The sequence below is a fragment of the Rhododendron vialii genome, chromosome 5a, assembly GCF_030253575.1.
Source record: "Rhododendron vialii isolate Sample 1 chromosome 5a, ASM3025357v1".
Taxonomy (NCBI): Eukaryota; Viridiplantae; Streptophyta; class Magnoliopsida; order Ericales; family Ericaceae; genus Rhododendron; species Rhododendron vialii.
Genome location: NC_080561.1, coordinates 6,123,663 through 6,147,591, shown reverse-complemented (window position 1 = coordinate 6,147,591; position 23,929 = coordinate 6,123,663). Strand labels below are relative to the sequence as shown.

General features: G+C 43.0%; 4 protein-coding genes across 4 annotated transcripts; 2 read left to right on the top strand and 2 right to left on the bottom strand.

Moving 5' to 3' along the window:
- Positions 1 to 5,974: 5,974 nt before the first annotated feature.
- Positions 5,975 to 6,796, top strand: LOC131327494 (uncharacterized). Its single transcript, XM_058360657.1, has one exon. It carries the CDS (start codon positions 5,975 to 5,977, stop codon positions 6,794 to 6,796), a length of 822 nt encoding a protein of 273 aa, XP_058216640.1.
- Positions 6,797 to 8,370: 1,574 nt separating this feature from the next.
- Positions 8,371 to 9,270, top strand: LOC131327493 (uncharacterized). The gene is made up of 2 exons (XM_058360656.1): positions 8,371 to 8,616; positions 8,731 to 9,270. Exons 1-2 carry the CDS (start codon positions 8,371 to 8,373, stop codon positions 9,268 to 9,270), a joined length of 786 nt encoding a protein of 261 aa, XP_058216639.1.
- A 2,680-nt stretch (positions 9,271 to 11,950) lies between these two features.
- Positions 11,951 to 12,766, bottom strand: LOC131327492 (uncharacterized). The gene has a single exon (XM_058360655.1). The coding sequence runs from the start codon at positions 12,764 to 12,766 to the stop codon at positions 11,951 to 11,953; it is 816 nt and encodes a 271-aa protein (XP_058216638.1).
- Positions 12,767 to 22,151: 9,385 nt separating this feature from the next.
- On the bottom strand, positions 22,152 to 23,093 carry LOC131327491 (uncharacterized). The gene is made up of 2 exons (XM_058360654.1): positions 22,850 to 23,093; positions 22,152 to 22,720 (listed from the first exon to the last, which is right to left on the bottom strand). The coding sequence occupies exons 1-2, from the start codon at positions 23,091 to 23,093 to the stop codon at positions 22,152 to 22,154; spliced, it is 813 nt and encodes a 270-aa protein (XP_058216637.1).
- Positions 23,094 to 23,929: the final 836 nt, after the last annotated feature.

Sequence of the window (23,929 nt, the reverse complement as noted above, 5' to 3'; positions counted from 1 at the left end):
CGAAAGTAAGGCTGCTGCTGCCTCTGAGTACCCCTAAACGGCTGGCCCACATTACGCCCCGTTCCCGGCTGCTGCACAGAACCTGACTCACTGCGCGCTCCCGACCCTTGAGGACAACTCCTTGCGAAATGATCCGTTTTACCACAAATATAACAAGTTTCCCCGAGGCGTGGACACTGAGCACGAACGTGTCCAGGTTGATTACACTTATAGCACACGGTTGAAGGTCTAGACAAAGCACCCCGGATCCCCAAAGAAGAAGGCGGCCTAAAGTTCGACGAACTACCCTGCGGTGTCTGAGATGGTTCCCTTGTCCTTTTCCTCCCTTGGCTTCCAAAGCTCCCCGATGAAGAACTCGTGTTCACGGTTGGTTGTCGTGGTTCCCAAACCCCTCTATTACGTTGCGCCTCTTTCGGTATCTCAATGCTCCTCGCACACTCAACTACCTCGGCGTATTTTGTCTTGCGTTGTACCATTACCATCCTCCTTACGGTGTTGTGCAGTCCTTTCTCAAAGCGTCTACATTTCCTCTCTTCCGTCGCCACCAACTCTGGCGCAAAGCGAGATAAAGATTGGAATTTTTGTGCGTACTCCAACACGGTCATGCTTCCTTGCTCTAACTTTTCGAATTGGTCCCTCAATTGCTCGCGGCTAGTTTCTGGAAAATACTGCTCCTCAAATAACGCCTCAAATTCAGCCCATGTCAAATTCTCAACGTCTGGCTCATCTATTTGAGCCGCGGTCCTTGCCGCTCTCCTTGCATCTTTCCTGCTTTCAAGGACGGATTCCCACCATTCACCGGCCTCCCCAACTAGTTGCACCGCCACGATACCTACCCTAATGTTATCTTCTGTGATATTAAGAGCTCTGAAAAGTTTACGGATTTGGGCTAGCCAATGGTCCGCTACCAAAGGGTCGCTACTAGTCCCATCGAACACTGGAGGGTTTCTACGGCTAAACTCCCGCATCGCCACCATAGCTCGATCCTCGACATTCTCTCTAGGTGCTTGGTTTAGAAGATTTGCAGCTGTAAGTGCTGCGACGAGATCCCTAGCAAACTGATTTTGAGCTTGAGGTACTCCTGCACCTCGACCGATCCCAGCCCCCAAATTCCCACCTGGGTTCTCCCCATGCTGACTAACCTCGTCCTCAAGAGGTACCCCACGGCCACGACCACGGCCTCGACCACCCCGGGTCCCAGCCCCAACTCGTCTGACACGGGTCTTCGGAGGCATCTTACTACACGATATAAGAAAAGAAACCATTAACCACAACATTTTTTACTATGAGGTCGAAGCCCTCAACTTCCTAACACGGGTTAATAACTCTACGACACTCTACGATAACGAAAATGCAATGCCAAGTAATCACATGAATGTTAGTCACACAAGCATGCACAAATTATGTTAGAAGGAGCGACATTTTGAACCCATGAGACAAAACGTCTCCCCACGGTTTCTAGGTGTTCTAAACCTATGCTCTGATACCAAGTTGTCACGTCCTCGATTTTAAACATAATTATAAATGATTTACATAATAAAAATACTCACAAATATCCGTACGGTACCCAAAAGATCACTGTGTTCTCATTTCCTTAGTTAAGCTTCCAAATTCACAAAGTTTCCAAAATATTACAATATAGGCTCAACGGCCCCAAATCAACATAAGTATCAAATGTCGAAAGAGGATTAAGGGTTACAATATTCCAAATCAAAAGAATTACAATTTAAGTTACGAATACATCTTTCAAAATAAATTTACAACGATGAATAAGTAACTCCTTCGGTTAGCTTTCAAAAATAATGACCACACTCCAAGCACGCCAAGCAATGCAAGCTAGGGTTCCGGGTTAGCACCTGAAAATAATATAAGGCTTGAGCTACACTAGCCCAGTAGAAAAGTCTACGCAAACTCTATATGCAAATGAGCGAGACGAATGAACAAATGATAAAAGATCACAAGACAACGGAGGAAGCACAACTTTCATGAACAAGTGTCCCAAAATCTCCAAATTTTCTTTTATTCAACCCATAAATCATATCCGTTCAAATCGTGTCTCAACATGTCGTGTCATTTATGTGTCTGAGCCGAAGCTCCTGCCGGGCTAATTTTGGGACCCCGATATCCCCTGCCAAGCACCCACCTTGAAGGTTAGGCCTTGAAAAATTATTATGAGCATAAGCTCCTGCCAGGCTAATTATGGGACCCTGAAATCCCCTGCCAGGCACCCACCCGTCGATGGGCCCTGAATGTTTGCGCGTCGTTCACAAGTTCAAGTGTATCGTTCGTACAAATATTGTGCAAGAGGCCCATATTTACCATTTCAAAAATTTCACAAATTCGGACATATCCAAGTTGGATAACTCAATGATCCTGACATCATGCATGATTGCCCCAAGCCTTAATCATATATAATAAAATAATCATTTGAACTCATGGAAAAGGCTTAAGGCTTGGGAAAATAAAAGCAGAACGGCACAGGAAAATTTGGCCTTTTTACTGGTGTCTACCGGTAGGGAACTGGGTGATACCGGTAGAGATTTGGAAATTTTTTTTGCTTCTACCGGTAGGGATCAAGTCCTACCGGTACAGATACGAAACAGAAAGGCCACCATTTTTGCACGATGAAAATTTGAGACAACCTACCGGTAGGAGAAAAGTTATACCGGTAGGAAGCTAAATTTTTTTGACAACGCAACAACGTTCTACCGGTAGAAAGGACGGGCCTACCGGTAGGAATCCGGAATTTGGCGATTTTTCATCAGATAACAGATTTTGATCCAGGCCAAACAACAATCAATACAAGCTCAAACAAAGCATGGAAATGCTCAATAAGACATAGGAGAACTCAACTAACATATAAAGAGAGGTAGAATTCCCTACCTCGAGTATCCAAACCGAAATCAAGAAGATTATGCAAACCCTAGCTTCCGGAGTCCAAATCAAGCAACAATACGCCGAACCAAGCTTTGTCCAACACGATACAAGCTCGAATATACTAGTAGACGATGGAATTAAGCTTGATTGTTGTGAGCTTTGAGTGATTGGGTGAGAGAGTGAGAGAGATCGAGAGACGAGAGAGTGATGAGATGAAAATGAAAAAAAAAGAAAAGGATTTCTCCTGGTATACACGGCACACACATGCACTAATCACACGAACACCCATGGCTTTTAACTTCTCACATTTTGACCCCCAACTCTAATATTTTCATTAATCCATCACTTTTCCATTTATAAAACAATAAAATTATAAAATGAATTTACGGGTCTCTACATAGACTTTCGGTGCGTTGGTTTGGGTGAATCGATCACGAAGATCGAGCCACACTTCTCTAGCAGTTTCAGCATAGAGAATACTTCCACGGATCTCAATTTCTGTGGAGTTGAGAATCCATGAACTGACTAGATCGTTGCATCGCTCCCATTGACGCAACTTGCTGGTATCGTTGGGCATTTCGATTGACCCGTCAACGAAGCCCAACTTATTTTTAGCGCGAAGTGCCATGGTCATGGCGCGAAGCCACGTTCCATAGTTATCTCCTGAGAGGAGAGGGGTAACTAAAACAGCAGTGGGACTATCAGAATGAGGAATGAAGAAAGGATCATTGGTTGATCCCAAGGCGTCATTGGAATCGGAACCTTTTTCATTTTGTTTATCTGCCATGGTTTGAAAGAGTCGGATCAGTCACTGCTCTGATACCATAATAAGAAAAGAATGGAAAGAAAACTCCAATAGTTTCTCCACACTATGGAGATACCTTTATTCATTGATATATATATAATCAGAAGGTTACAATGTATCTTGCTTATCAAGGAAAATTACAGCAATTAAGGAATCTATAAAAGGGAAATACATCATGGGAATATACAGAAGATCAGGGATTCAATCAATAGAGAATAAGGGAAAATATGGGAATGGAGATCCAAGTTTCCATATCCAATAGAGGGTAGTAGTGCTCAGATAATTTTTGTAGCGGTCTAATTGCTATCCCCATTTCATAAGCTAAACTTTATTATATTTGTTGTTGGAATCAACCAACTTTTAGAACTTTACAAGGTCTCTTTATCGATATATTATAGGTCTTTATTCAATTTAAAGTGAAGGAGATGCGAGCGTTTTACTAGAGTGATTTATATTTCAACTCACTAAGAGTAAATTTGTCAGATCTTTTTATGTACGAATAATATTAAATCCAAACTATTTTGGTTAGAAAGGACACTCAACAAGCTTTTTAACGGTTTAAACCTTGCTAAAATTGGAGCTCGGGAGTGTCCGGAGCAAACCCGCAAATTTTGACCAATTGCTGAGTGTTAATGGGCCTCAGGCGCATATCCTTGCGCCCCTGGCACATTTCATCGCACCCTGGGCGCATTGTTGAAACTTTAAAACTGACAAACTTTTGCCACCGACACTCCGAACTTTGATTTGCATGTGGTTTGAACAGTTGAAAAGCTTGTCTTGCCTACTTTCTAACCAATTTAGTTTGGGTCCCAAAATTATTTATACATCAAAATATAGGCAACTTTATCCTCAACGGGTTGAACAACAAATTGTTTCGGAAAAATCCTTGAATCAAACTAACGTTAAACCAGATCGAAACCTATTTTATATCGATAAATATGGTATTCAAAGTACTAATAGATGGTGGGATTGAACCACAAAAATAATAGATTTTGATTTACAAAAAGTTGTTCGAAAGTAAACCAATTCTAAGATTGTTGGAGCCACTAAGGCTAAAACACGTTTTCGCACCCTTCCACTCATTCTATATTCCATTCAGTACACGCATTTCCAGTTCTACGGTATTTGTTCATTTCTTAAAGAGTTTAAGAGAGTTTATAAGGCATTCTAGACTTCATCAAAGCACAAAAAATCTGCATAATCATCAGAATTTTCCTAAGACATACACCCAAAAAGAGCCTTATACATTTACGATGCCAAATTTCAATGTCTATATCATCGAAAATGTCACTTGACCACAATGACTACTAAACCACCATCTTTTAGAACTTTAAAAATCCTCTTTATCGATATGTTATAGGTCTATCAAATCTAAAATGAAGGAGATGCGAGCGTTTTACCGAAATGATTTATATTTCAAACTCACTGAGAATAAATTTGTCATATCTTTTTATGCACAAATAATTTTAAATCCAAATTACTTGGGTTAGAAAGTACACTCAACAAGCTTTTTAATGGTTCAAACCTAGCAAATATCGGAGCTCGGGAGTGTTCGGAGCGAACCCGCAAAATTTGACCAATTGCTGAGTGTTAATGCGCCTCAGGCGCAAATCCGTGCGCCCCAGGCGCATTTCATCGCGCCCTGGGCGCATTGTTGAAATTTCAAAACTGACCAAACTTGGAAGCATCGATTGTCTAGTTTCATTCCATATGGGGACAGTAATAAATTTTTAGCTCCGAGTTATTATAAGTTCATTATGTTTTCTGTTGCACCACAAAGAAGATAATAAAGATGGAAAGATTCCTGTTGTCTATAGTTTGGTGATGATCTAATGGAAATAAAGAGAATCACATGGGAAATGCTGGATCTCTGATGGTATAGAAACAATGAAAAATGTTTTGGCTGTCCTTACAAAGATGTTCAGATCGTGTAGAATGGATATATATTAATGGAAGGAAAAGGAGACAAACGGGTATCGATACCACTCGTGCATTGTAATTGTTATAAACCAACCATGTAAAATATTGCATATAAAACCATTCTAGGACCTATTTGGTGGGGGACATTGCGTGAACCTCTCCGCAAGATGCTGTAGATCCAAATCAAAATCACATTTTAGCTGGTTGATAATTGAAGAGAGTTTTAGATTCCTTGTCTCCTTCTCCCTCTTATATATATTGAGACTAAGAAGAGGGACAGAACCACAAATCCACTAACTCATCACAAGTTTTGAAATTTCACATTCCACATCCAGTACTTATAGTTTTCCTTGTTTCCATTTGGAAAGAGAAATGGATTCTTCTCCTTTGAGATCAAAATCCAACTGCCACACTCGTTCTGCCAGCTTGCCCTCTAGACTTCACCCACTCATTCCTCATGTTGGTGAGAATTCGAGGCTTAACGGACTGCGAATATTGTTTGAGCGTTTGGACAATATGCTTCTATTGCCAAGCACTCAACAAGCCTTTGCCCAACAGCGACACCAGTTATTGGTTGAAGAGGTTTTGGAAAAGTATATCAGGCTCTTGGATATTTGTGCCGCAGCAAAAGATGTGTCCACCCAAACAAAGCAAGATGTACAAAACCTTCTTTCCATCTTGAGGAGAAGAAGGGATACAAATGACTTTGCAGGGTACTTAACATCCAGAAAAAAGGCAAAGAAGGCGATCCAAAAGTCTCTAAAAGATTTGAAGAGTATCAAAAGCAAGAGTACCACAACAGCTTTTGAAAAAACCCATGAGATTTTTGATATTTCTAGCTTGTTAAATGAGGTTGAAGCAGCCATGATTGGGGTGTTCGAGTCTTCATTGTCCTATATTGCAGGGGCAAAGGTGGAATCAAGGGTGAGTGGATTTTCCTTGGTTTCCAAACTTATGAATCGGAAGAGCATTGCACTCGAAGAGGAAGAAACAAAAACAGATGCTTTTGAGAAATTTGATGCGGCATTGCACTCCCTCAACAGTCCCAAGACAAGCAAGAATGATCTGGACGAAGTTAAAAATCAGTTGTGGAAGATGTGGTCTAGCATTGAAGATCTGGAAGAAGGACTAGAATTCTTGTTTAGGCGGTTGATCAAAACTAGAGTTTCCCTCCTCAACATTCTCAACCACTAGCCAAGAAAATCTTGGAGCAGAAATTTTGATGTTTAGTATTGTAGTTGTAAATGAAACATTATACCTGTAGTTTCCCCTCCACATATAAATCGATATAGTTTGAGCAAAATTCTTGCTTATCCATCAAACCTCATTTTCCTTGTTAGTTTGGGTTCATTCATTACTCAGTTGATGATGGAGATGAAATGGGGAGTGACTTGTCGAATGACAATATTTTAGAAGTTTTCTGTGAAAGTTCAAAAAATGAGGTTAGTCATGTGAATCAGTATGGCTTCTTTCTTCCCCTCCATTTTTCTCATCGCATATAACCAAGCATGTATTATAACAGACACCATAAAAAGATGTTAGAGACTGATTAAAAAATATACACTAGAAAAAAATTGTAGTTTTCTCGACACTAGTATTGGCCGCTTTTTCTAAAAAGCCACCATAGAACACTTTTAACATTTTATAATGTGTTTTCATGGTAGTTGCAGATCTACTACCAGTCTTACACCGTGTCGGTAAATAGTGAAAAGACATGGGAAAGCCATATGCAATTTGCAGGCTTTTTCGTCCACAATAGTTTAGCTTCAGCCTAGCTAATTTGACTGAAATAAATCGAGTTAATGCTGGCTAAAGTATTTATTATTTATGTTATTTCCCTATGTTGGTCGATAAGGAAATCATTGAGACGGGGTTGATGGAAGAATCCAAGGGGAAAGAAAACATCACAGTCATTCTGTTAGAAAAAGTTTGGACCTCTGCATTTGGAAGCACTGATTAGATAAACTTCTTTTGAAAACTCATTGGCTTCAACTCATATCCTAGGGCAACAATTTTCAACTTTTAGCACCCACCTATGTTATTTGTTGCACCCACAAAGATAATCGTGAGACATTTGACTAAGATATTAAATAGGAGGATCCTGATTACAAGGTTATGCAAGGCTGTCAAGATTCCAGTTGTCCCAAGTCAGGAATTTAATGAACAATTATGAGACGTGTGCAAGTTTAGGAATTTGGTCTGGTTTAGAAAAGAGGGAAAATGTGGTGGCTGATGTTTGGGAACACTCAGATTCAGTGTCATTCAGAAATCTCAGCTTTTAAATGATGCTAATGAATATGGAAGTTAAAATTACCTTCAAGTCTAATCTGTCCTTACCTCAGCAATGTTGCCTAATACGAAGAAAACATAAAAAATGCTCAAATCATGTGCACAGTTAAATATGGGGGAAAGAAGCAATAGACTATAGAGTGCTGACATTTTCATGCCAGAGGAGACAACCATGCATCAACTCCACTCGTGCATCGCATTTTCTATGAACATCATTGTACTATATTGCATAATCATTTTGGGGTCAATTTGGTGAGAGACATACTGTAAACATCTCCACGAAAGCGTGTAGATCTAAATCAAAACCATGTTGTAGCCAGCTGATTTTTGAAGAGGATGAGATTCCTTGTCTCCTTTCAGCCTGGTATATATTTGGAGCCTAATGAAGAGGAAAGGAAACACAACCCACCACAACTAACTTGCCATTGAAAATTTCACATCCAGTTCTAAGTATCCTTTTTCCCAATTGCAAAGAAAAAATGGCTTTATCTCCTTTGAAATCAAAATCCTTCTACCATGCTCGTTCTGTCAGCTTGCCTTCTAGACTTCATCCGATCATTCCTCATGTTGATGAGCATTTGAGGCTAAGTGGCCTTGAAAACATGTATGATCCTTTGGATGATTTGCTTCTATTGCCTCATACTCAGCAATCTTTTCCCCCACAAAGCCAGGAGAAATGGGTTGAAGTTGTGCTGGAAAAGTATCTAGGGCTGTTGGATATATGTGTGTGCTACCACTAAAGATGTATCCTCACAAACAAAGCAAGGTTTACAAGGCCTTCTTTCAATCCTACGCAGAAGAAGGGAGGCGGATGACTTTTCCAGCTACTTAAATTCTAGAAAGAAGGCAAAGAAGGTGATCCAAAAGTATCTAAAAGATTTGAAGAGTGTCAAAACCAAGCACACTATCGTAGGTCTTGGCAAAAGCCAGGAACTTTTGGATTCACAAATGAGGTTGAAGAAGCCACTATTGGGGTGTTGGAGTCATTCTTGTCCAATATTTCAGGAACAAAAGCAGATTCAAGATTGAGTGCATTTTCTTTGGCTTCCAAACTAGTGCATCGAAAGATCGTTGCATCTGAAAATGAAGAAACAAAGAGTAACGTCTTTGACAAATTTGATGCTGCATTACACTCGCTCAACAATCACAAGATGAGCAAATCTAATAATGCAGTACACATCGAGAATGTGCAACACCAGATGGAAAAGATGGAGTCAAGCATTCAAGATATTGAAGAAGGACTTGAGTGTTTGTTTAGACGGTTAAATCAAAACGAGACTTATCCTCCTGAACATTCTCAACCATTAGCTAGCAACAAAGATAAAAACCGTAGTTCAATATTTTGGCATCAGAAAATGTCGCCAAAGATTTTTGATTAGATGTTCATACTTGTACATAAGACCATACACTTTTTATTTTGTGCTTGTGTTATAAACCAATATACTTAGAGAATTCTGTGTACAACTTTAGTTCTCTTCTTCTACACTTCTACATCTTCCATAGCACTTGGAAATGAATGAAAAATAGTAACATGCCCAGTCAGTCAAGTTAGTTACTTACCTGGTTAAAGTTCAATATGGTACAATGAAAATATTTAAGAAAGAGATTAGTAAAGATTAAAATAACTAGCAAGTGGAGTGCAGTGCAGTTGGTGCCTCCCTTATACTCCCATGGATATGGGCAGGGTTCGATTTCCCTAAGCACCCATTCCCTCCCCCAAGTCCCCTAGGATAGAGTAAATTAGGATTAAAGAATGACAAAACAAAAAGATTAAAATAACTAAATGGGAACTCGTGTATGTTGTAGTTTAATCAGCACTTCTGGGAGTTCATGCATGTTAATTCATGCAACGGCTGGGAAGATTCCAATTGTCTCAAGTAAAATTATTTTAATACTACCAGAAGTGATATATGGTGGAGTAGATGGTGAATAGATGGTGGTGTAGAGGTAGTGTTACATACGGTGACAGTGTTGGTATATAGTGGAGGGCTAGTAGCTAGTGATCAGATAATTATTGTAGCGGTTTAATTGCTATCCTCTTTTCATAAACTAAGCTTTGTTATTTTTATGGTTGGAATCAACCATCTTTTAGAACTTTAAAAATCCTCTTTATTGATATATTATAGGTCTTTATCGGATTTAAAATGAAGCAGATGCGAGCGTTTTACCGGAATGATTTATATTTCAACTCACTCAGAGTAAATTTGTCATAACCTTTTATGTACGAGTAATTTTAACTCCAAACTACTTGAGTTAGAAAATACACTCAACATGCTTTTTAATAGTTCAAATCTTACAAAAATTGGAGCTCGGGAGTGTTCGGAGTGAAACCGCAAAGTTTAACCAATTGATGAGTGCTAATGCGCCTCAGGCGCCTGTACGCCCCAGTCACATTGCATCGTGCCCTGGGCGCATTGTTAAAATTTCAACAATCTTCGCGGTCTTGCCACCAACACTTTCGAACTCCGATTTGCATGTGGTTTGAACCGTGAAAAGCTTGTCTAGCCTACTTTCTAACCAATTTAGTAAGGCTTAAAAATTATTTATACATCAAAATATTATAGGCAACTTTATCCTCGACGGGTTGAAGAACAAATTGTTTCGGAAAGTCCTTGAATCAAACTAACCTTAAGCAGGATAGAAACCTATTTTATATTGATAAACAGGGTATTCAAAGTACTAAAAGATGGTAGGATCAAACCATAAAAATAATTAGATTTTGATTTCCAAAAAGATATTTGAAAGTAAACCAATTTTAAGATCGTCAGAGCCACTAAGGCTAAAACACATTTTCGTACCCTTCCACTCATTCTGAAGTCCATTTAGTACTCACATTTCTAGTTCTACGGTATTTATTCCTTTCTTAAAGAGTTTGAGAGAGTTCATAAGACATTCCAGACTTCATCAAAGCGCACAAAATTTGTATAATCATCGGAAGTTTCCTAAGAAATACAAGGCTTAGACATTTACGAAGCCAAATTTCAATGTTTATATCACAAAAAATGTCACTTGACCACAACGACTACCAAACCACCATCTTTTAGAACTTTAAAAGTCCTCTTTACCGATATATTATAGGTCTTTATCCGATTTAAAATGAAGGAGATGCCAGCGTTTTATTGGAATGATTTATATTTCAACTCACAGAGAGTAAATTTATCATATTTTATTACAAATAATTTTAAATCCAAACTACTTGGGTTAAAAAGTATATTCAACAATCTTTTTAATGGTTCAAACCTTGCAAAAATCAGAATTCGGGAGTGTCTGGAGCGAACCCGCAAATTTTGACTAATTGCTGAGTGTTAATGCGCTCAAGTGCAAATCCTTGCGCCCCAGGCGCACACATTGTTGAAATTTCAAAACCGATCAAACATTGCAGTCATGCCACGGACACTCCCAAACTCCGATTTGCATGTTGTTTGAACGGTTGAAAAACTTGTCTAACCTATTTCCTAACCAATTTAGTTTGGCTCCAAAATTATTTATCCATAAAATATATTGGACGACTTTACCCTCTACGGGTTGAAGAACAAATTGTTTCGGAAAAATCCCAATTGTTTGGAAGCATCGACTGTCTAGTTTTAATGACCACTCATAACCATTATTTTATTCCATATGGGGACAGTAATAACTTTTAGCTCCGACTTTTTATAAGTTTTTCTCTAGATTAGTTTTTCTCTAGTTTTGTACACCTATGTTTTCCAACTTTGTGAAACTGTAATGTGGGCGTTGAAACATACAATTTAGATTTTTGAATCACAGTTTTCCCCTTCCTGTATATTTTCCTTTACCATCAGAAACTTTAACCAGGTATTTATGGTTCATTCATTTCCAAGTGTTATCGAATGGCGGATAAAAAAAAAAATAAAGTGTTATCGAATGATAAGGAGAGAACTAAAGTTGTAAAAAGAATTGTCTCAAGTATATTCAATTATGATCGATGGACGAAATATAAAGTGTAAGCCTCAAATACAAGTATGAACAGCTAATCAAAAATCTTGGGCAACATTGTAGATGCCAAAAATATTGCACTACAGTTTTTATCGTTTTTTCTAGCTAGTGGTTGAGAATGTTGAGGAGGATAACTCTCGTTTTGATTAACCGTCTGAATAAACAGTCAAGTCCTTCTTCGATATCTTGAATGCTTGACTCCATCTTCCCCAACTGGTGTTGCACATTCTCAACGTGCATTGTATTATCAGATTTGCTCATCTTAAGATTGTTGAGCAAGTGGAATGCAGCATCAAATTTGTCAAACACGTTACTCTTTGTTTCTTCATCTTTGGATGCAACGTTCTTTCGCGGCATGAGTTTGGAAACCGAAGAAAATCTTGACTCTGCCTTTGTCCCTGAAATATAGGACAACAATGTCTCGAAAACCCCAATAGTGGCTGCTTCAACCTCATTCAGCGAATCCAAAGTTTCCCGGCTTTTGCCAACAACTACGTCGGTGTGCTTGGTTTTGATACTCTTCAAATCCTTTAAGGACTTTTGGATCACCTTATTTGCCTTCTTTTTTGAATTTAAGTACTCTGAAAAGTCATTCTCCTCCCTTCTTCTGCGTAGGATTGAAAGAAGGCCTTGTAAATCTTGCTTTGTTTGTGAGGATACATCTTTAATGGTAGCACACACATCCAACAGCCCTAGATACTTTTCCAGCACAACTTCAACCCATTTCTCATGACGTTGTTGAGCAAAAGATAGTTGAGTGTGTGGCAATAGAAGCAAATCATCCAAACGATCATACATGTTTTCAAGGCCACTTAGCCCCAAATGCTCATCGAAGTGAGGAATGACTGGGTGAAGTGTAGAAGGCAGGCTGACAGAACGAGAATGGTAGAAGGATTTTGATCTCAAAGAAGATGAAGCCATTTTTCTTTGCAATTGGGAATAAGGACAATTAGAACTGGATGGGAAATTTTCAATGTCAAGTTACTTGTGGTGGGTTGTGTTTCCTTTCCTCTTCATCAGGCTCCACATATATACCAGGCTGAAAGGAGACAAGGAATCTCATCCTCTCCAACAACCAGCTGGCTGTAACATGGTTTCGATTTGGATCTACACGCTTTCACGGAAATGATTTCTCAATGTCTCCCACCAAATTGACCCCAAAATGATTATGCAACATATATAGTAGTATAGTAAAATGTGGTTCATTGAAAATGCGATGCACGAGTGGAGTTGATTCCCAGCTGTCTCCTCTGGCATGAAAATTTCAGCACAACGTCTACTCTAGCTGTCCATCCCAATATTCAACTGAACCTTGCACATGATCTGAGAATCTTTTATGTTTTCTTCATGTTATCGAGGCAACATGTGAATAACAAGGACAGATGAAGACTTGAGGAAAGAATTATTTTGCTAATCTATCAGCATAAGTTAGAAGCTGAGATTTCCAAATAATACAATGAGGATAGCTATTAGCTAGTAAGTATTATACAAACCAAATCTGAGTGTTCCCAAATAGAGAGCCTGCCAGCACATTAAGAACATGAAAGCAAAAATTTCCCAAAGGTGGGCCGTAAGGTGTTTTGAACTGACTCTCCATCATATGGTAACATGGACGATTAATCTTCCTTCTATTTTTCGTTCAAAATAATGCTACTTGGGAGTACATATGCTTTTTAAAAAGATAAACATATATAATTCCAAATTTATAATTCAAATTATTGGTGCGTTTTAGAATTCTATGTACACCCAACTCAGATATATACTGTGGGGATCGCTTTCGTCATGATCTTTCCTATGTACTTTTCTCCGTTTGCTGGACCATGGGAGACGGCGTTGAACTTGGAGTACCTGCAGAACCGGAGGGGGATGTTCCTCCAGGAAGAAGCTCCGACGAACTTGTCAGTAAGTGGAGAAGACAAGAAGAAGTTTGGTAAGAAATAGGCTAGTAGAGAGGAGAGAGTGCAGTTGAGAAGGAGTTCCGATTTTTTTTCTTAGTGATAGTGCCCTTCTATTTATAGGCGAAGGGGTGGAGTGCTAAGCAAGATGGCTTTGCTTTCCACGCGTCGAGTAACGCTCGGATAACGTCATGCAGCAGAGCCATTTAATGAGCGCCGCTTCCCCAGATCTTACAGAGTCACATGGGTCGATGTCAGAAAGGTCATATCGCTCAGAGATGTCACTTCGAATATCAGAAAAGACAGCTTACTTATCAATAGAGACTTCTGGAAGGTTCCATAAACGATGGTACTCTGTGGAACTCCCTTCTGATGGACGAAGCTGCTCCGAGCATTTGATGTGCTCTCCGAAGAACAACTTCGCTTAACGAGAGGACGTCCCCGGGCAGAAGATAAGATCACCGAGCGAACTCGAGTTTATGTGCGTTCGGATAGACGTACAGCGTTCGGTGAAGCACCCGGGGATCCATCTATCCCTCGGAAGATTAACGATACATCACGCCTAAGCTCATCTTTATTTACAGATGAACTGAGACAACTGGACGACGGGTTAAATAGCGTGTGAACTTGTTCCCCCCCATTGGACCTTGTGAACCCTATGAACCTTTGGATATTTCGGCCCCCTACAATAGCCCCTCAACTCCTGCTTTACTTGCTCGGAAGGGAAGGAGGAGTTGAATAACAAGTGGCCGAATGTCAGTGCAGATCCGAAGAACGAATGACTGGACGAATCGTTGAAGTTGTTGAACGGATAAAGTGCTTGTAACTTTTTGACATGTGCTTGTAGCTTTCATTTAATGCCTCTGCAACCACAGATTTGAAACTTTGCCAGGTGTCACGATTACATTGGGTGGTGGTACGTTTCGTCACTTGCCACGTGTCCATCATCGAGCATCACATCAATCTCCCGCTTAAATCCTATTGCTGGGGACATCGAATCGCTTCGAATTCCGCCCTAGGTATAAAAGGGGAGGGGGTGGAGAGAGAACCATTTTTCCTCCCTACGCTTCGACCGTTTCAGTTGCAGAGCAAGGTTCGTTGCTAGAAAACCACCAAAATCTGAAGATTTCAACGCATTTGATCACAAATTTCTCTTAGTTTCCAGGTATATCTTGATTTCCTGTGTTTTTAACTACTTTTTGGTTACTTTTGAATACGCTTTGCCCAAGAAATGGGTTTTTTTCCCCTTGTTTCGACTTGCCCCGCCGCCTGAACACTGGAGAATGTTAAAGATGTTCATATGTTCTTCCCAGCTCATGTTCATCTTCAACCGTGTTCTTCCGAACAGTACGCTAATATTAGCAAAAAACACCTGAACAAAGTCCGAATGAAAAAAGGTGAACTCCGGGCTTCAGGCATTTGAGACACGTTAGGATGTCGAACGTTAATGACCTTCCACTTGATCAGGGGAATGGCGCTTGGAAAAGATAGGGAACGCTAGAGTTCACTCGGAATGATAGATACACCGAACATAGGCACTCCTAGGACTTCCGGCCATGCAATTCGCTAACGGTCTTATCCCTTGCACTTGTATTTTAGGTATGGAGTCTCCACGATCCACCTCTTCTGGTGAGTCTTCTCAATCGGCGGGCTTCTACAGAGTTGACCCCCAACTTGCCGAGATTATAAGAGAGGAAGCTCGGGGTCACTGAACGAGAGCAAGTGGTGGAGCTCCCGAGGGAATCCCAGGGATCGATTTCCCTGCGTCGGTGATTCCCCTCCGAACGATGGGCCCAGACAGTGATATCATTGATCTTGAGGACGTCCCTTCGGATAAGGAGGAGAAAAATCTGAACGAAGAAGGGGCGAGGAGGGAGAAGAGGTGACCGGCGAAGAAGCAGAGTCCGAAAGGTGGGAGTTCAACCCAGAGACTCCCTCCGCTTCCTCTGGCCGAGCAACGGATGAACCAGAGGTCGTGGGAGAATCGTCTCATGAGCCTCAAAGGAAAAGGAGGAGGATCACCCCGATAGACCTCGACCTTATCCCCGACCGAATGGGAAAGGACCCTTGCCCATACTGGGACTCCTTCAAGGACCAAGCTAGCCTTGGTTCCTTTCGGAAGATCTACAACATTCCCGGCGATGTCGTCATAACACCGGTGCAAGGCAACCGAATAACGTTCAGTGACGAGCATGTCACTGTGCCCCTGATGGCCATTACCGAAGGTGGGCTTCGGTTTCCAATGCACAGGATCCTAAGGGAGATCCTCCACCGGTCCGAGCTCACCCCATGCCAACTGAGCGTGAACTCTTACTGTATTATCCATTCCATAATCAAGTTGGCCAAGCTCAAGATGTTTAGACTGGAGGCCCGCCACATCTTTGAGAACTACATGATGTCTCGGAATGTTCGATATTCCAGATATTACCTGTGTTCTCGAAGAAACATGGTGAAGATCATTTTCGAAGGGATGTACGATTCTGAGAAGTGGGCCTCGGACTATGTCGAAGTCCGAGGTAACTATGAGTTCCCACAATGTGAGTACGGTTTGTTCGGGATTGCGACGCGTAGGGGTTCCCCAAGTAAGGATAAGTTTTCAACTTTAGTAGCTCGTTTGTTATTAAAGTTTTTACGCCCGGATTCTAATTATCTTTTCTAACTCATTTTCTTTTGATGTTTAATGCTCCATACAGATACCACCAAGGTTAACAGGGATCTGTTGAAGGCAGCAAAAGACTGTGGGTTAGCTGCGTCTCTTCTCACAATTCCAATAGAGGAGAGAGACGCCCCAACCATTTTGAAGTACAAACCAACGTACGGGGGAAGAATCCGAGGGAAGGTTACGGACGAGAGTGAGCTTGCCTCCCGAACAAGTTCCGAGCGAAGAGAGGCCACTCCGAGGAACAATCCGCCAACCAACCAAAGAAGTGCCATTCCAAGAAGAAATGCCGCCCCGAAGCTTCAAAGCCGTCCTCCAACAAAAATTGGAGGAGAAGGAGAGGGGGAGAGGGCTCAAGAAAGCTGAAGCCCCTGGGGCCTCGGGATCTGGTCCGAGCCCTAGGGCTCCTGCGCCCGAGCGTGCACAAAAGCGGCCCACTTCTACACCCCTATCCCCCAAGGGCGCCCCGACCAGCAAAAAGGCCAAAACAACACCGAAGGAGATTGAGGCAGGAGGAAGAGGGAAGAATGGAGAAGAGGCCGACGAAAAGGGACCAGGGAAAGGCTTATCCCTGGATCTCGATGCACCTTGGACTCCAGACTTCATTACGTTGGACAAAAAACAAGTTTTGAAGTCTGACAGCCTGAAGGAGGACCCATCGCTGGGCTTCGCCCTACATTCTGGGCTGGCTCTTCCGAGGGACATCCATAGCCCCTCATCGTTGAAGACAGCACTGAACGAGTACTACTACCACGCCGGGAGGGTAAGCCAATTCTCCATGCTAATGACAAATTCCGGTTTTCATCATCATAATTTCTTCGGATAACTTTAAATTGGTTTAATTGCAGGCCACTCAATCTATAATGAGTGCACAGATGTACCTCACCGAGCATGACAAGAAATCCAAGCTCCTCAAACAGTCGGTGGAGCACGACAAAAATGTGGCTGCCGACTACAAGAAGAGCTTGGAGCAGTCGGAGTCCGTTCGGCAGTCTTTGGAGCTGCAGGTTGCATACCTCTCTGACCTAAATAAGGGGCTCATGGACGCAGCCGAACGGACGAGGGGAGAAGGCAATGATGAGGGACTCGCCGAAGGAAGGGAGTTGGGAAGGAGAGAGATGAAGGAAGAGATGGAGAAGGAGTTCACGGAGCATTATAACAAAGGTTACGCTCAAGCTGAGGAGGACATGGCAGATGAGATCCTAGAAGTCCAAGCCGAAATGAAAGAGACCCAACACAAGGCGAGCTTTATGCTTGGGTACAATAGCAGCTTGGACGATGCAGGGGTTGAGCCAGACGACGAAAGGAGGTCCTTAGTCGAGGTCCCGCCTTTGTCATCAGTCGAGGCTGAGCAACCAATCGCTCCTCCTCCCGAAGCTGTGGATGCTGCATCTCCTAGTGAACACACAGAGCCAACCTCGGCTGTACCGCCTCCCGAAGTCCAATAGACTTTGTTTTCGTTTGTTTCGTTTTTTTTTTTTGACTTTGTAATCGACACGGTCGGCCTTGAACAATTAGTCTTTGGCCGCACCGAAGTTTGTAATGATACAGTTTTGAGGGTGGCACTGAACGATTTACCATTGCCATACCTTGTTGAATGATAGAAGTTCTTTTATGTTTTATGGAAAAATCTACATGTTTCCTTGTTCGGTGGAAGTCTTAGTTATGAGTGTTTTTCTGTGTCAACACTTTAACTTAACCAATGCTTGTTGAATGAAAACACATCACATACTTGCCAAGCCTTTTCGCCCGGTTAATAAGAATATGAATAGGAGTTACTATAACATGTACTCGGGTTTACCCATATAGTAGCCCCCTGCCCTATTGTATTGCTGTGGGAATACAATAAGGCAGTAGAATGGGTAAACAAAGCTGAACGTAGGACGTGCAAACGAGTGATGTTCCAAGGGCTACGAGAATTTCGCCCGAACGAAGAAATGACCAAGGACTATGAGAATTTTGCCCGAACAATTGAAGTCCATACCTAGCGTATCGGTCACGGGGAGGAAGTACCTGCGCCCCGAGGGCATGAACCCGGGGCTAGATGAGATACCCCAGTTAAAATGAATAATAGGGAAACAACTGAATAAATAAAGAAACTTGCATTAAGTAAACGACGCTCAAAGGCGTACATTCCGAACAAAATGTAAGTACAAGAGAAGAAATGAAAAAAGGAGGATACCAGTACTAGCCGCGGAATTTTCGAAGTTTTTGAGCATTCCATGGATTAGCAATTGGGGTTCCATCCATCTTAGCGAGTTTGTAGACGCCATGTCCAATCTTTTCCACCACTCGGTAGGGTCCTTCATAGGGATCCTTCAGTTTGGTTAACTTTGATGCTTCGGTAACCATCCGAAGGACTAAGTCCCCAACGTTAAACGGACGAGCGTGGACATTTCGGTTGTAGCCTCTGGCTACTTCTTGCTGATACGCCGCATGCCGAAGGTTAGCATTGTCACGTAGTTCTTCGGCAAAGTCTAACTCGGCCCCCACAAGAGCATTATTATCCACAGGGTTAAAATTTTTCGTTCGGGCTGTTGGAATCATAGTAGACAAGGGGAGGACAGCTTCCATGCCGTAGGCCATAGCAAATGGGGTACGGCTGGTAGACCGCCGAGGGGTGGTACGATAGGCCCATAAAACGTGTGGAAGCTCTTCCACCCATTTACCGAGTTTCCGGTCCAAATGGCGCTTAAGCCCCCGAGTGATCGTCTTGTTAGAAGCTTCGGCTTGTCCATTGCCCTGAGGATAGGCCACGGAGGAATTATGGATCGTGATGTGGCGCTTAGCATAAAAAGCTTTGATGGCGGATACGACGAATTGGGAGCCATTGTCAGAAAGGATGGCGTAAGGTACGCCGAACCGTGAGATGATATGCTTCCAAATAAAACGTTCCACGTCGCTTGCAGTTGTCTTGACAAAGGGGGAAGCTTTAACCCACGTAGTGAACAAATCTGTGGCTGTGAGCATATACTCAAATCCTCCAGGTGCCTTTGGCATTTTGTTAACTATGTTTAAAGCCCAAACTGCGAATGGCCATGGACTAGTGATCATTTTAAGGGGGAAGGCAGACTGGTGGATGAGAGATGCCTGCTGTTGGCATCGAACACATCGCTTCACGTACTCTTCCGACTGTTTAACCATCTTCGGCCACCAATAGCCCTGCGTCAGCGCACGCTGTGCAAGGGACCGTCCTCCAGAATGCGCCCCACAGCTTCCCGAGTGGAGTTCTTCCAGAATGGTCTTCACGTGGTCTTCGTGGACGACACGTAAATCTGGGCCAGTGAAAATCCGTCGGTAGAGGTTGTCGTTTGGATCCAGGAAATAATTGGCTGCTCAGCAACGGAGTTTGTGTGCGTCGCGTTTGTTCGGTGGTAACACCTGGTTCTTCAGATAATCAATTATTGGATCTAGTTGACTTGGACCGAGGGAAATCGCCATTACTAGTTGGCATGAGTGCTCGAAGCTCGGCGTTACGACTTCGTCAAAGACAATAGTGCGACTGCCCGAGGTCCGGTAAACCGAAGCAAGACCTGCCAGGGCGTCAGCATGCGCATTGTGCTCCCGAGCGATCCATTCCACTTCCACTCGGCCAAATCTTCAGAACAAGGTCAATACGTGGCTAACGTAAGCATTCATACGCTGGTCTTTGGCTTGATAATCGTCGTTTAAGTGACCCACAATAAGCTGAGAGTCACAAAAGATGTGAACCGAATCTGCATCAAGCTGAAGAGCAAGTTGGAGGCCTGCAATCAGAGCTTCATATTCCACTTCGGTGTTCGTCGCTGGGTACCCAATCGAAACCACGCTTTCATGCACAGTCCCGCTCGGAGACACAAGGACGATGCCCGCACTAGCCCTGTGAACATTCGAGGCTCCATCGACGGTCATTCGCCAGGCGTCGCCAGAGAAGAGCCTCCATTACCGCTTCGGTTTCTTTTGTCCCAGGGTCTACCGAGCACGGAGGGGCTCCGCAGGATGGCTACATGGTTCTTCCAAAACTTCTTCGTCCTGAATTCGAGCTTCTTCCGCAGCGGTGGCCAAGGCGTTGGCTTCGTCTTGCAATCCAGGAGTGAGCTCGGCAAAGAAGTCGACCAAGGCCTGACCCTTGATGGCGGTCCGAGGTTCAAACTGGATGTCAAAATTGGCTAGGTCTTGAGAGAATTTCAGGATCCGGCTTGATGTGTCCGTCTTTCGAAGGACAGCTTTGAGAGGAAACTCAGTGAGGACCACAATCCTATGGGATTGAAAGTAAGGCAAGAGGCTCGTTTTAGCTGAAACGAGGGCCAATGCCAATTTCTCCGTGGGCAGATACCTCATTTGAGAGTCCATCATCGTTTTGCTTGAGTAGAAGATTGGTTGATGCTCCATCCCCTCTTTCCGAACAAGCACTGCGCTGGTAGCATGATCCAAAACAGCAAGGTAAAGATATAAATCTTTGTCGGGAAGGGGCTTGACGAGCAAAGGAGCGTGGGACAGGTATTGCTTTAAGGATTGCAAAGCCTGCTCACACTCTTCGGTCCATACAAATTTGCATCGGCTAGTCATGATTGCTCGAACAAACGGATGGCAAAAATCGCCCGAACGTCGGATGAAACGGTTCAGGGCAGCCACCATTCCTGTAAGTCGTTGTACCTCTTTCATAGTAGTCGGAGCTCGGAGATTTTGCACGGCCAAGATCTGTGTGGGATCAGCTTCGATTCCTCGGCGACTTATTATGTAACCAAGGAACTTCCCTGAGCTTACACCAAACGCACACTTCTTAGCATTGAGGCGCAACTTCCGCCATTTCAAAACAGCAAAGACCTCTCCCAGATCCCGAAGGTGGTCCCGAGCGAATGTGCTTTTGCAAACCAGATCATCGATATAAGCTTCTAGTATTCTGCCGAGCGTACCAGGAAACATCTTTGTGATGGAGCGTTGGAAGGTTGCACCAGCATTCTTCAGGTCGAACGGCACGACCTTGTAGCAGTAAGTTCCCCGAGGAGAAATAAAGGCCATCTTCTCCTGATCTTTCAGAGCCAAAGCTATCTGATGATAGCCCCGGTATGCATCCATAAAGCTTAGGCGTTCGCATCCTGCTGTTGCGTCCACCATTTGCTCAATCCGAGGGAGGGGAAATCGATCCATAGGACAGGCGTCATTGAGGTTTGTGTAATCAACACAAACCCGTAGCTTCCCATTCTTCTTCGGCACAACCACTGGATTGGCAAGCCAGGTGGGATATAAAACTTCCCGAATGGCGCCAGCCTTTAACAGTTGATCCACCTCTGTCATCACGGCTTCGACGTGTGCGGCGGACGAGCGTCGGACTTTCTGCACCACCGGCCGCTTACTTGAATCGACATTCAATGCGTGCACGGCGAACGTGGGATCCACACCCGGCATTTCTTGCGGAGTCCAAGCAAATACTTCTATGTTTCGCATCAGGAAGTCACACATCTCCTTGCGTTTGGTCACGCTCTAAGAACGCTCAATTAGAAAATATCTTCCTTCACCCTCGGTGATTGAAAATCGTATTAACTCCTCGGTAGATCTTTCCTCGGCTGGCACACCAACATCTTCAATTAGTGGGACAGCAGTGGCTGCCACGCATTGTACTTCCATAAAGCTCCGTTTGTTTTGTTACAGTGGTGATGTAGCACTTCTTTGACTGGATCTGATCCCCTCGGAGGCTCTCCTGACGACCATTCCATCCAACAAATTTTACCACCTGGTGAAAAGTAGAAGCGACTGCCTTCATCTCGTGCAGCTAGGTTCGGCCGAGTATTACGTTGTATGGGCTGGGAGAAGCGACCACCACAAACTCGATCTCAAGAGCCCATGATCCAGCCCGCACAGAGAGAGAGATTAAGCCGAGTGGCCAAATCAGGGCTCCAGTAAAACTGATGAGAGGAGTGGATGCTGTCCGAAGTTGAGCGGGAGATAATCCGAGGCTCTGAAATGTTGAATAAAACATTATGTCCGCCGAGCTTCCTTGATCTATCAACACCCGCTGAACGGTTGACCTATCAATAGTAACAGTAATAACGAGGGCATCCGTATGAGGGAGTTGCACACCTTTCAAGTCGTCAGACGTAAAAGTAATAGGGTTGCCGAGGCTCGGATCTTCCCATTGTCGCTTTCCCGAAATGCCGACGTTGCAAACGGGTAAAGAGGTGATGGCTCTGTCAATTTCTGAACGAAGCTCGACTGCCCTGTCTTCGGAAACCAGTCCTTGTATAACGTTTACGAGATTGCCGATGATCGGTGGAGGTGGAGGAAGTGGATTTCGCCGAACGTCAATCCACTGATTTAGATGCCCAGCTGCTGCGAGCTCTTCTAGATACCGTTTGAAAGGTCGGCATTGTGTAGTTTAGTGGCCGCGCTCCTTGTGATATGTACACATCCCTGGTCCTCTCCCGACGGTGCCTAAGAGTACTGTTGGCCAAACAAAGAATGGTAATTTACCAATGATGTTTAGGAGTTTGTAGATAGGTTCGGTGAATGCCGTATGTTCGGCCACGTACTCGTCTGGCCATGGTTCTCTCTTCGTTTGTTGCCATGACTGTGGCTGAGGGTGCTGCGGAGGTCGACCCTTGTTGGTCATTTGGCCTGAACTGCCCTGGCCTTCTTGCCCCTGGCGAACGTTCACTACTTGTTTCTTCGGCCCAGTTGTCACGCTCTCAATTTTCAACATAATTAAGTAATACATTTTAAATAAAGAGCCTCGCCTATCATACATATTACCCAAAAAAAGTTCCCACCTGTCTTAAATTACAAATTAAATCCCCACGATCAAAGGTTTACAACTTTGGCCCTTTCGCCCCAAAATACATAAATGCAAGTATGATCCTGTTTAGAATATTACAAACGTTTAGTCAAAAGGATTAAGATAATGAGTTACAGTTACATCTCTGTCAAAATAAGGTTAATACAAAGCTGCTAAGTAACTATGTGAGATTAACTTCCAAAAAGTCTTTCATTCCTAAGCATACATAGCATGCGAGCTATTGTCCAGCATTTTGTCCTGAAAAGAAAGATTAGGTTGAGCTACACTAGCCCAGTAGGAAACCTTTACCAGTTCTATATGTAAACATGATGAAATGTGGAGGTGAAATGAAGGCAAGAGGTACAGCTCAAACAATGGAAACAAGTGATTTAAGGATATTCCCAACGTTCAACATGATCATTCTATCACATGCATATAGCTTGAAATGTCACTAAGTTCACTCAATGTCAAACGACTCAATAACCTCGATACGATTCACCATTGCCCAAAATCCCCTCCATCAGTATTTCCACCCCTTGCGTTACCGGATAACACCACGAGGATTACCGTGTTACCACCCCTTGCGTCACAGTGATCCCTACAACTCGGGTCACCGTATTACCACCCCTTGCATTACGAGACCGTCTAAGTATTCGTATTACCACCTCTTGCGTTACGAGACTTTCTAAATTAACTCCCGACACAAACGACCATTTCCTCACTCGACTAACAAGTTATGACTCTCCCAAGACCACAATCCAACACAAAATATGTTACGA

Excerpts from the sequence above, each read along its gene's own strand:
- LOC131327494 (XM_058360657.1), top strand. The coding sequence starts at position 5,975 with ATGGATTCTTCTCCTTTGAGATCAAAATCCAACTGCCACACTCGTTCT.
- LOC131327493 (XM_058360656.1), top strand. The coding sequence starts at position 8,371 with ATGGCTTTATCTCCTTTGAAATCAAAATCCTTCTACCATGCTCGTTCT. Across the intron at positions 8,617-8,730 it reads TAGGGCTGTTGGATATATGT|AAAGAAGGCAAAGAAGGTGA; the intron begins GTGTGCTACCAC and ends CTTAAATTCTAG.
- LOC131327492 (XM_058360655.1), bottom strand. The coding sequence starts at position 12,766 with ATGGCTTCATCTTCTTTGAGATCAAAATCCTTCTACCATTCTCGTTCT.
- LOC131327491 (XM_058360654.1), bottom strand. The coding sequence starts at position 23,093 with ATGTATTACTTAATTATGTTGAAAATTGAGAGCGTGACAACTGGGCCG. Across the intron at positions 22,721-22,849 it reads CAAACTCCTAAACATCATTG|AAGAGCTCGCAGCAGCTGGG; the intron begins GTAAATTACCAT and ends AACGGTATCTAG.